General features: G+C 57.5%; 2 protein-coding genes across 2 annotated transcripts; both read right to left on the reverse strand.

Moving 5' to 3' along the window:
- Positions 1-913: 913 nt before the first annotated feature.
- Positions 914-3,220, reverse strand: INS49_013637 (uncharacterized protein; the record flags this gene model as incomplete). Its single annotated transcript, XM_043174334.1, has 1 exon — positions 914-3,220. One exon carries the CDS (start codon positions 3,218-3,220, stop codon positions 914-916), a length of 2,307 nt encoding a protein of 768 aa, XP_043021279.1.
- A 1,613-nt stretch (positions 3,221-4,833) lies between these two features.
- INS49_013638 (uncharacterized protein) lies at positions 4,834-10,488 on the reverse strand (the record flags this gene model as incomplete). The annotated part of the gene is made up of 2 exons (XM_043174335.1): positions 4,834-9,913; positions 10,031-10,488. The coding sequence occupies 2 exons, from the start codon at positions 10,486-10,488 to the stop codon at positions 4,834-4,836; spliced, it is 5,538 nt and encodes a 1,845-aa protein (XP_043021280.1).
- Between the last annotated feature and the right edge of the window lie 2,299 nt (positions 10,489-12,787).

Genomic DNA, 12,787 nt, shown 5'->3' on the forward strand with positions numbered 1-12,787 from the left:
AAGAAAGAGGTTGTAATGCCTAGAGATGCCAGAACTACTTCAGGCAGAGCCCAGTGCGGGGTACTACATCGCTCACTCAACCACTGCCTATGCGTCCGAGACATGGGCGGCTTAGTAGTGGCAGACAGCGGAATGTCATGGCCCTCGGGGCCAGAGCTGAAGCCCTTTGTCCGTCCCACGTGCAATGTAGCAGGCATCGCGGTGCGATTTGGGTGTCAGCTGTCTTACGTGTAGTACTCTGAGTGGTTAGCAATTAGCGAAAATGCAGGCACGCACGTTTTAGGGACCAGCTTGGCTTGAGCAAAAACAAACGGATTGGCATCACTATAGCCATTACCTTTTCGAGATCACAGTCTCAGCCCGCTGATTGCACAGACCTCCAGAAGTCGGGGTCCATGGGTTGGTTCTTTACTTCTTGAATCTGGCCTGTAGGTGTCATACTCAGGTGTAAGCGGGTACACCAGAGGTCCTCCCCTTTATCAATGTATTATGGTTTTCAGTTGGGATGCTCTACGAGCATGCGTAAGTTCCTTGCCTCATATGCCCAGGCTCACCTTTCCTATCCTCAGGTTGAGACTAAAGGGCTTTCATGGAGGAAATTAGGCACTCGTCTGTGGTGCTTGATAGTCGGGTGTGTTGGGCCACCCGCATCAACATTCAAAGCTGGACGGCGAGCAAGTTACAGGAGTAGTCTGACACGGTGGAAGAGGCTGCTCAGTACATACCTTCCTTGACCTCGATGTTCCTTGTACATTATGTGCGTATTGGTAAACAACTGTGCTTCAGCACATCGTATCTACAATGCTCGGAAAATAACCAATCCCATGCAAAATGATACTCGTTTCCCAGCCCATCCATGCCCATAACGCCAACCCAATGCAAAAAAAAAAAAAAAAAAAAAAAAAAAAAAAAATCATACAAGCTGTGGCTCCTCGCCATCCAGACCAAGACCACTGTCATCACTCCGTCCACGAGCAGTCTTGTCCATCCCATCAACACCCGCCCCGACAACACCAACACCAACATCAACCCCTTCCTCCTCCTTCGCAACCCCCTCCTCCCCAAGGAACCCCTCCCCAACCTTCAGCGCAGCAACCATCTGCGCCCGCATAGCCCTAACCGCATCCCGCGCCGCACCCTTCTCCCTCGCCGCGCCCTCCCGCAGCCTCGCGACAGTAGCCCGCGCCTCGGCCAGCGCCCCCCTCAAGGTCTCGACCTCGCCCTCGCGGCCCCGCAGCGCGTCCTCCCGCTCGGAAAGCCTCGTGCCGAGGGCTGCCAGCTTCGCCACCGCCTCGGCGAGCCGCGCCTCGGCCTCGGCCGCGGCGGCGCCTTGTTGCAGGGCGGCGTCGCGTGCGTCGTCCAGGTCTGCCTGCTGCGACGCGGAGGTGGCCTGGAGGTCTGCGACTGCGTCGCGGAGGGAGGCTATCGTCTGGCCCAGGTGTGCGACGTCCGCCTCTAGGCTCGCGGCGCGGGCGTCCTTTTCTTTGGCCTGTGCTGTGGCGGCTGCGAGCTGCTCGTCCTTTGCCTCCAGCGCTGCGTCGCGGTCTGATAGATCGGCCGTGCGCCGCTTGAGCGTGGTGTCCAGCTCGCGCAGGCGGTCTGCGGCCAGGGCGAGGGTCGGCGCCGCGGCGGGCGGTAGGGGGGTGTTCGGGTCAAGGTCGCCCAGGGCCTGACGGACGCTGTGGAGGGCCGAGGCGAGCCCGGCTGTGGCTTCTCCTTTGTTATCGGTGGTGGAGGGGCCATCTGTGGGCGATCCCATGAGCAAAGAAGACAGCTCGGCGAGGCGGTTGGTCTTCTCGGCCAGGTCCTGCAGGACTATGTCGAGTTGGAGCTCGACGTCTTGGTCCACGACGGTGTCGTCCTGGGCTGAAGAAGGGGAGGAGGGCAGCTTGTGCTGTGATAGCTTCTCCCCCATGCGGGCCTGAAGCGAGTCACGCTCCGAGAGAGTGTCGTTGAGGCTCGAGACCTCGGCGCGCAAGGTGTTCAGTTCGTCGCGGAGGGCGTACATGCCCGGATCAGGAGTGCAAACCTGCAAGGCAGCATCCGTAGAGACAGCCGCGGCCTGCACACCAGCGTCGCAGGCCGAGTGGGTGCTCATCTCCGCCGCCGAACTGCTACCGCTCGAGTGGATCTGCCGGACGGGCGACGAGGGCAGCTTGGCTGGGCTGGTGCTGGGCGGCGTGAGCGTCGGTCCGTGGAGGTGAAGCGCGGCAGGCCTCTTGCCCTTGAACTGCTGCTGCTGCCGGTGATGGCGATGCTGCTCAGGGGTACCACCGCTCTCCAGCTCGGCGACAGAGCTCTCACCGAATTCATCTTCAAAGTCCCCTTCGGCGTCACTACCGCCATCGGACATCCCGCCCATCATGCCCCAATCATCATCATCACCCCTCACAACAGGCGGCGACGACGACAGCGGTACATCATGATCATCACCCCGTCGCCGGCCCATGACCTGCTCCCTGAGGCGGGAAAGTTCCCTCTCCAGGTCCTGCACGCGGCTAGCTTCCTCCTCACCCTCTCCGTCGCGGTGGTGAGAATGGTCACCGTTGCCGTCAAACAACGCCGTCAGCTCCCTCAGGCGCTCAATCTCCGCGTCCCGGGACCTAAGCTCGTCCCGCGCGCGCCTCAGCTCCGCGAGCGTCCTCTCCCTGCGGGCGCGCTTCTCGCCGTACGCCTCGTTCATCTCCGCGCTCAGCCCGTTGCGCCGGATCCGCCGCTTGATGTGGTCGTCCAGGATCTGCGTGCGGATCGGGAGGATGTGCACTACGGAGGATGCGCTGTTGTTCTCGTTGTCGTTGCTGCCTGTCTGGCGGCGGGTCCTCTTGATGGCCGGCTTTTTGCTTGGGGAGGTGACGGAGGGGCGTCTCTTCCTCTTGCCCACCCCGGACGATGACCGCCGCGAGGAGGAGATGGGGATGTCAAAGTCTAGTGCGGTGATGCTGTCGTCCGCGTCGTCGACGAGCGTGATCGAGTCATCTGAGGCATCGTCCGCCCCAGCAGCAGTAACACTCGCGGATTCCGGGACGCCGGCCTTGCTCCTGCTCATCGCCCTGCCCGCCGTCTTGGCCGTTGCACTTGTGGTAGCTGGCTTCCGGACGACACTGGCCCGCGAGGGCTTCCGCTGTGACGCCGGGGCGGGAGTCCTCGGTGTCTCACTGACTCCGTGCTGCACTCTTCTTCGAGGCGTGCGCCTCAGCGCCAGAGGCAGGTCTGCTGCCATGCTAGCTTCCTCGTGGTACAAGAGAATTACAAAGCGCAAAAAGACATGAAAGACAGCGCAAGTCGGACGCTCGCTTAACGAAAAAAAAAACAGATGCAGGCTACTAAAAGACAGGAGGGAAAACAAGAAGCAGCAAAGTCCAGGCCTGAGGTTTAAAGTGAGTGACGGTCGGTGAGTTGGCATGCCTAAGGGGCTGCTGGCTCGGTGGCATCTTTTGTTGGAACCGTTGGCCCGCACGCCCGCCATTTTGGGATCCGCCGGGGCCCACACCGCTGTGGAGTCGTGAAGAACACGTCGACTTGCTGCAGCCCAGACGCGTCTGGCTCGTGTCGTGGCTGGGGGAGCTGGCTGGGCTTTCTCCTTCCGTGGGATTTGGACAGGGCTCAAGGCCGCAGTGTGGCCCTTGCCCACCCTGCGGACACTATCCTGCCAGTCATTTTTCTCACCTATGACGGTTACTGCCGCCGGTGCTGCCTGGAAGTTTTGGCTTGGGGAGGTTTGTTCGGGCCAACTTCATTGCATCTAAGTATGTACGATGACGCATTGTCAGGAACAGAAACGTCACCTAACCATTCACATTTACGGGAACACAGACAATTCCAGACAAGGACAAGGCAACAATCAGCTTTGCCTGGCAGACAGCCAAGGCATGATCATATATTCGTCAGGTTCAACCGCCTGTCTCTTGCAGCACGGCCGAGGGGTTCCTAGAGAGCCAGCTGCTTCGCTGGCGTCGTCTTCTAGGCCCACTTCCCCATCATCCTGCGTGCCCCCTCCACCCAGACGGGGCCGCCCAGCTCCGCCCATTTCTCGAAACAGAAAATGAAAACAAGGGGGTATATGAATGAATCACGCCGCTCTGCCTCCGCAACCTCACAACCCATCATCATGCCGGAGGGGTGAAAAAGGAAAAAGGAAAAACAAAGAACTCAGGCTTGATCCATGCCAGACCTCTGTAAAGGACAGAAACAATTATGCATCTTGAAACACCGCCGCGTCCCTCCCCCGGCCTCGGCCTCATGGTGCTGGGAGAGGCAGGGCTCTCCCGTTGAAACCAGATCGATGCACCAAAATGGACGCTAGGACGCCTGCTGTTTGCTCATAGATTTTCCGCCGTCCCAACAGGCGACTCTATTCGTCAATCCAAGAAATATTAGATCGTCGCGATCAAGGACACAGGTAAAGAAGAAACCAATGCTGGCTTTGCTCGCTGCTCTTCCGCGGCCACTGCTGCTGCTGCTGCTGGTGCAAATCGGTGGCGTAACGCGGGAGGCGTGACTTAGGAAATTAGGAATTACCCGATGCTCCGAGTGTTCATCTAAATGGGTATATAATAGTTCGCAATAGGAAAAGGCCAAGAACGGCCGGTGTGAAGAGGGGAAAGTTGTTCATGTAGAGACAACTGTAAGTACGGGTCCGTCTCGGGGTGCGTGTCAGGCCGTGATCTAATGTGGGGGTGCGTCTTTTCGTGCCGTCAAAAGCAACATGTGCGGTCGTTGGTTGAAAGAGAATATACAGGGGTATCGTGTTAATATCATTCCATTCACTTCAGTGAAGAAAGCATCCGGTCTCGATAGTTCAGTCGCGGAGCGTGTTGGTTGTCGGTCTGCTCATCATTGCAGCTGCTGCGAGTGTCGTCGGATCTCATCGTCAGACAAAGCACTCATCCAAAGACAGCGTTCGGTGATGCCTTCGATCGGTTGGAAGGCGTATGTGGTGCTTGCCTCTAGCAGTCTAAGCAGGGTTTTGACCACGCCAGCAGCTATCCGGCAACGTTCGAAATTGACAAGGGGTGCCGTTGTTGGACTGCTGGCGATTTCGCTTGGCCGTTGTGCGTTGAAGATGAGATCGTGGGTATAGATGCCCACGAAGGGAATGCATCCCATGTCATGAGTGGTCAGACCTCCCCCTTCCATCTCTGAGCGTAGAGCGTAGAAGTTGCGGGTCGGCGAGATTAGGGCCTCAAGCTCGCGCAAGGTGTGCATGTCGTGGGCCGGCACCATCCTCCATGTCTGAGACAGGCGCTCGACTTCGCCGCTTGTGAGCGCAATGGTGATTTGGCTCATTGTGGCGAAGTTGCGGTAGCGCCTGCAGTGTGCAGCAATGTGGATGTACTTGATGATGCACCGAGCTCGCTCCTCCATATTTTGAGTCAGGACGATTTCAGAAACGGCCCATTTGACGACAATGTTGAAGCGGGCAATCACCACTTCGACACCTCGGGCATCTGCGTCCCGCAGGAACTGGACCCATGATCGACAGTCGTTGTTCTCGGCATTCTTCCAACGCATTTCAATAAGCTCCTTCCAGTCGATCTCATTAAGAGCGTCCTTCTCAATGAGCGTGAACTGCTGGGCAAGTATTTCCGAGTCGAAAGCCAGAATGAAAGGAAGGTGCGCAGAGAAGTCACGGGTCTTCTCTCGTTCTGTCACGGTGGCTGCGTTGCGCGGTGCCTCGTTGGCACTGATTGGACCGGGCGTCGTCTTCATAGGCTGCGCTGCCTGTTCGAAGGTCGGCGTGTAGTCAGGCGTGGGAGGCAATGGTTTGCGTCCTTTGTCTTGACCCCAAATCTGAGCACTGTGTAGCTCTGGAACATCTGCAGTCTCGGGTGACACCTCGAAAGTCTGACCAGAGGCCGACGTCGGTGAAGCTACACTCACTGTGTGCTTCGTTTGCGCCCCAAAAGTCTTGTACGATTTTGCCGTGTGGTTTGTTTGGATCTTGGTGAGGGTAGCGCCACGCCGTAGAGAGGGGAAGGCGTCCAATTCCTCGTCGTCTTCCGCCGGGTTGTCCGACAGCTCTGAGGACAGTTCATCATCAGTGCTGTCCATGTCCAGGAAAGATTGGGACGAGTCTCTCGTCTTATCACGTTGCTGGGGCGCCGGCATGGTGTCTCCCGGCTTGATCTTCTCAATGCTCTCAGACTTCTTGACGAATTCATATGAGCGATCTTTGTCGCCTCCGTCCCGTTCGTCGGCGGATGTGCCATCTTCGGGATCTTGAAGAATGGACTGATTTGTCCACTCCGCTCGGCTCCTCTGACCATCGTCGACCGCCTCACGCTGTAACAGAGGGATTGACAGATATGAGCCATATGAACCGTCCGACAGGAACGAGGCAACCTCATCGCGCAGGGACCGGCCCTTTTCAGGAACGCGCAGAGATGTCGAGTCCGAGGCATCCGCAGAGCTCTCGGCAGGTGGCGCCGGGGCCATGACACCTTCTTCTCCAATGTGCTCCTGGCGATGTTTCCGTTTCTCTGCCTTGGAATCGGGCCCATCTTCTGGTGGGGGAGATTTGCGACTGATGTTCTCCATGTTGAGCATGGAAGTGTTCGTCGCATCGAGAGACAGCTTGAACGGTCTCCTCTCATACCTTCCCTCAAGCTTCAGCAGTGCCGACTCAACCCCACCATCATCTTCGTCGTCTGGGATATTTGCGAGTTTCTGTGCCTCGGCCTCGAATGAAGGTCGCATTATGGGCCTAGAGGAAGATGTGCTGAGCAGGGAGATCCTTCGCTTCGGTTTCTCTGCAATGACGCCGAGAGAGAAGGCTTCCACTCGATTCCGAGAGTAGTCACTGTTGACAACGTCCACTACTCCCGTCGAGCCCCGCCCCACAGCTGGGCTTTGAATGAACGAGGTTCGCAGGGAGTCCGTGTAAGTTGTAAGAGACCCCAAAGAGCGCGACTTACGCAACACATGTTGGTCCAAGTCTCCAACGCGGTTGACCGCTCTAAGGTCTCCGCCTGGGCGTCTTCGGAGGACTCTCAACGGCGGTGGCACGGATGATTGCTCTATCGACGCTCTGTCAGAGTAGGTGGTCGCGTCGAAGCTGCGGACAGTTGAGCGAAGACCCATTCCACTTTGAAATGATGCGTATTTTCTGAGCCCCATCGTGCCGTTTGAGCGCAGCGAGCGACTCGAGCGGTGGCGCCCATGCCCATAGACCCCACTCAATGGCGGGCGACTCAATGACTGCCGCAGAAATTCGGACGAGGAAAGCCTGGCGTCTAGCGATGGGCGGACCATGTCTTCAGATGGCCGGTGAGCCTGTCCACCAGCGAGCGAGTCCAGGTCCGGGACGAAAGGAGGCAAAGCATCTGATGACTTGACTGAGCGGAGGACGTGCTGACCTAGCAAGTATGAAGATCTCCTTGGCGTGTCTGTTATCCGACCAGGAGGTGTGCTAGGGGGTGTCGGATCTGCTCCTTGTGGCATGAAAGAGTCCGCGAAATCTTCTACCGATTGAGTGAAAGCAGGAAGAGCGCCGGTCATTGCGGGAAACTCGTTGGGAACCCGCAGTGTATCGTCGATGATGAGGATGGACTTGCTTCCAGTGGTCACACCCCCGTCGCTGAAGGGACGCGTGCCGTCCTGTGGATCGACCTGTCGCAGAGTTTCCATGTGTGGTACCGGGTATCCTCCGTCTTCCCCAGGTCCCCTGACTGTCGTCGGAGTGGATGGTATGGAGCCCTGGACACCCTGCAAAGCAGCTTCCGCTGCCGCGTCTTCCCTTATCACCTTCTTGAAATCCTCCACGATTTCCGCACCAAGTAGATCGATTCGGACGACTGGGCGCATACTACTCGTTCTCGGCCGGGCCTGAGGCACTATCGCAGTCCCGGGCAATCTGTTTGTCGTGACACCCCGGGGTCCTATGGGCGCAATGTTGAAATTTCCTTGTGTGGGCGACACATCCTGTCCTCGGGTACTCAGCGCGCGGCGGACCCCGCAGATAAGTTTTCGCATCCCCTGTCCAGACATTGCAGATGCCGCGGCCCTGTCTACTTCAGTATCATCCGGGTATGGTTGAAACACAGTCGTCTGTCGGCTTGCACCGTTCGTTGAGGTCGGTGAGACAATCTCGACAAATGCTTGGCCTGGAGGCATGACGTTGCCTCTCACGAGACTGCCGGCGTAGGGAAGCGAAAGCAGAGTTTCCGTATTCTGCTGGAGAAGCTGCTCGAGTGTTGTGTTGTTGTGTTCCCTCAGCGAGTCGGAAAGACTTCCGTTACGCTTGTGTGCTTGTTGGGGGCGCAATCGCTTTCCCATCAGGGCACGGGGTGTCGTGGCGATAGGCTCCATGTTGTAGACGGAGCTCGGGTCCACCGGATGTGCACCCAAAGGATGGTTCGAACCAGGACTCGAGGACTTCATAGTTCGGGTCGGGAACGAACACGAGACGATGTCCCCGCTCGAGATGCTTGTCGGGGAGACTTGCACCTCCTCAGCCGTGTTCCTGTCGTGAATCTGATTCTCGGGTGTCGCAGGTCTCTGGCCTTGTCCATAGTCATTGTCGTCGCCACCGGCCCTGGCGACATCGCGATAAAAGCTTGTCTCTGAATCCGGTGGATTGCTCGTCAACGGTGCAAGAATGTTATCCAGCGTTGGCGGGCCGTTGTCCAGGTATCTCTGCCAAAATTCGGGGTCCAGGCTGGGATTTCGATGACCAGGTATGCCGCCTGGGGCAATAGGGGCCTCAGGTGGCAACGAAGCTTCGGACTCAGGTCCGTCCCAAAATTGAGCACAAACACGTCTCCAACACTTCTTGAGCTCGGCCAGAATCTTAAGCTGCACCCTGCGCCCTTTCGAGTCTTGCGATACGTCATTCGTCAGGCTGTTCAGCAGCCTGCAGAAATTTGTGCGCATATCGTACTCACAGACGAAGTCGTCCACGAAGTAGTTCAAAATCCAGTGCCGGAGCGCCACGAAAGTTCGAACGCGAACAACCACTCCCACTTCACCATCCCTGATTAAAGCCCATCGCATCCGTGAGAAGAGCATTTTAAGCAGATCCATGGGCGACAAATACGCGCGAAAGGTGAGAAAAAAGTCGGACAAGAGCTCGTAGTCGAGAAACGTGGGTGAAGTAATCTCCGCTACGAGGCGGGGTGGGGTTGCCGCGGTCACGGCTCCGGTCAAAGATGAGGAGTACCTGACAATGGTAGGATCATCGCAGGCCGGCTTGAAGGTCAGAGAGTCGAACATTGCAGGCTCGATCGTAACCTGTTGTGACATGTACTTTGCCCGAGAGACATCATGAGGAGAAAGACCAGAGCCGAGCCAAGCAGGTCTTTGTGAAATTGACAGGTGAGGCGGTGCTGCAGCAACGGACCCGGGCCTCCTAGAAGCCATTGACGAGGCAAAGCGCGGTGTCATGCCACCTGAGCGGTTCATCATAGACTGGTTACTCGACCGGATATCTTCAGTCGGAGCGTAACTAGAACCTCGGATGAAGGGCGTTCCTTTGACTGAAAACCGTGGGGTGCCTAGTTTCCAAGAGGGAATGGAAATTTCAAGGAACGGCGAGGTAGCGGCCTCCAAATCTTCCAGTGTCTTGGGCCTCTGTTCCTCGCCCGGCTGCGTAACGACGATCTTGAAAGCCCCTGGATCAGATTCACGAGCCACGGACGACCTCGATTCATGGATGGTCGAGTCAGACTGAGTACGTCGGTGCGTGCCCAGACTTGCTTTCCTATCGTCCAAGTAAGAGCGCAGCAGCACGGTCGTCGGCGTTGAAGGGACAAGGCTTGGTGTCCACTGGGATCCCTGGAGTTGACTGATGTCGACCGCAGTGTCCCGCTTCGGATTCTCGCTCGGCATTGAACCTAGGCCGGCAGTTTGTGGAGGAGTCATCGGAAAGACAAACTGAGGCTGTGGGTGCCTCTGGTGTGCTGGACGGACCGTGGGCCTAGACAAAAGTAGCCGAGGTCAGCGATTGCACTATGATGGAGTTTTATATTTTCCTCGGCCGGGTATATGGCTAGCCGACAGAGCCAGCAACCGACGTATGCTTTGGGGGACGTACCTTAGGTATATGCGACCATTGTTGCCGACGTTTGCCACGGTGAATTGCCTCCCTTCGCGCCCAGCCGACCCGCCGTCGGGCGTGATGTCCCATTTGTCGTGGTCTGAGTTCTTCCTTGGCCGCCGCGACGCCGCCTTCTCCTCCTGGCTCTTCCGCTCCGTCACTGGCAATAGCGGGTTCACCTTCTGGGTGGCCATGGTGCGAGTCCGGGGCTTGTTCGCGGCGACGGTCGGTGCGCTCGGATCGGGAGCCCGCCTGGGCGGTATAGGCCGCCTAGCTTTGGTAGCATCTCGGGGTGCTGGTCGCAGGAAGACGGGAGCCCTTGCGACATCCTTCTTTTGGTACGAGTTTTGCGGAGGGCGTCTTGCTTGCTGTCGTGGGCTGGATTTGTTGTTGGCGGGGGGCATTATACGGGGCCCTTGGAGTGGAAGCAGCGGAGGATCGCGGTCAGGTTCCATCTCTTGGCTCGTCATCGCCTTGGTGGGCAGACGAACGTCTGCGGGTGCTCACTGCAGCCACGGTTAGAAACAGGCATTTGAGACTTGGAGTGGTCCGAGCGGATTGTTGACAGCTGTTGGGGAGAATAGTGATAAGAGGCGCAGCGTGAGGAGAGAGGCAAGGGGATGCAAATCTAATGGTGGCGTGCCAAGAAGCGTGCGATCCTGGGAGTTGGTTGTTGTGTTGATTGGTTACGTCGGGGTAAGCAGAATCGGAGGCCGTCACACAGAGGCAACAAGCGAGGCGTGACTGGCATCCCGACAGCAGGCCGTGGCAAGCAGCCAGACAGGAGACGGCAATCCGATGGGGCTTGTTGAATCGTTGAGTCGTAGAGTGTGGGCAGTGCTGAAATAAAAAAAGGCAGTCGAGATGGGACGAGACGTCACTTACAGGAACCGGACTCTTGCGCAACGCCATAACATCCGCACACGTTAGAGACCGACGCCAGACGCGAACACAAATACACAGGTTGAGCCAATTCAGCTCCGGCTGGCCTGGCAAGCCCCAGGACAACTTCCGAGAACCAGTCGTAACAACTTGGAAAACCGGCCCCCTCGAAGATGCTGATTCCCAGCGCAACGCGACCAAAGCCTTGGTGGGTTTGCTTCGGCCGAGTGCCGCAGAGCCTGGCGTTGGCTGGTCGATCAAGGACCGGAGAGACACGATACCGAAATGCGCGACTCGTAGAAAGCTCTGTTGAATGCGAATGGAAGTTGGAAGGGCGAAGAGAGAACGTAAGTCGAATAACAGACCGGGCTGGTCACGTCAAGTGGAGACGAAGTCGCGGTGGTGGTGATGTTCCAAGGAAAGGAGGGTCAGAAGTATCAGAGCCGGAGTCGAAGTGGTAAGGAAGAGAAGCGTGGGAGACGATGCATGGCAGGATAAGGTAATGCAAGCCAATGCAGGCTTCGACCTTGACTACCTATTTCAGAATGGAAGGTAACCAAATTGGCAGGGCAATGCAAGGTAAGGCGAGGCAAGGCAACGGTTCATGGGGAGGAGATTGTGAGATTGAGGTGGTCCGTGGCCCGTGGGCTCCCGTGGGATGGACGCGGTAGGAACCCGGGTAGAGGTACGAGGGTACGAAGGTACGCTATGAGGGAGCGAAACGAAACGGTGCGATGAATCGTGGGCAAGGAAAGCGTGCCGCTGGCGCATACTGTGCTAATCACTGCGCCGTGGTGCGCAGTGCTGCACGGATAGATACCGTGCAGGGTTGGTCGGGGCCCCCTCTTTTCCCTTCTCTCCTCCCTCTGTCGCCCGTTCTATGACTCTGGTGTCCTGTTACCTATTCTTCCCCAGCGCTATGCCTCGGCCTTAGCAATGTCTCTGGAACTGACGCTGGGGCATATGCACTCCACAGTGTCGTGTCATCCCGCAGCACGCGTTTTCGGTCGCCTCGTTCTGGTGAGGACTGGTCCGATTTGGATTTTGAGGCGGTTTAAATGAATTGATGTCTGAGGATGCACGCTGTTCCGGTCTGATAAGCACAGTAGCAGTACAGTAATCACAATTTGGGCCTGACTGACTGTGTGGATGTACCTAGGCAGTCCACTGCTGCCCCTTGCCTCGCATGAAAGTCTGGCTGTCATCCGGATCATGCCAGGCGATGCCACGGCTAGCAAAAGGCAGACCCCAGGATCGATTGAGTGCTGGACAGCTCTGGACAGCTCTGGGACCTGTCAGGCTGCCACACCCACACATGGAGATAAAAATCCCTGGCCGGGGCCCCATTGTCGAGATTTCAGGCAGGACGAGGGCCCATTCGACGCTGCGACGGGCCCTCAGTGGAAGAGAGACAAGATGCCTCGGGAAGGGGAGACGGACCCATGCGCACGGGCGAACCCAATTTAGAGCCTGCAGGATGCAGATATAGTGCGTGGAGAAGTACCTCGATACCTTCTGCGCGCATAGTCCACGTATAGCACGGCACGGTAGGCTGGTACGAACCACCTCCACTGCCACCTCCGCTCAGCTCCTTCAGCTCACCAGCACCACGCACCAGCACCAGCGATCGGTTGCTGACCAAGTTGTCCCCATAGTCTGGGCCACAGTTTAAGCCGTCCCAGCCCAGCCAGCGCGCCTTGCCCGTTCTGTCCCAAACGGTTCGATTTGGTTCTGGGCTCGTGGCTTCCAAAATAGTGCGCAACGGCAGCGGCAACATCAACGTCGTCATCATCATGACTTCAACTCATCAATCACACTCGACCCGAACACAACGTGCTGACAAGGTGACGCCCTGTTTCAGTCCAATCCTGT

The sequence above is a fragment of the Diaporthe citri genome (assembly GCF_014595645.1).
Source record: "Diaporthe citri strain NFHF-8-4 chromosome Unknown scaffold_7, whole genome shotgun sequence".
NCBI classification, from domain to species: domain Eukaryota; kingdom Fungi; phylum Ascomycota; class Sordariomycetes; order Diaporthales; family Diaporthaceae; genus Diaporthe; species Diaporthe citri.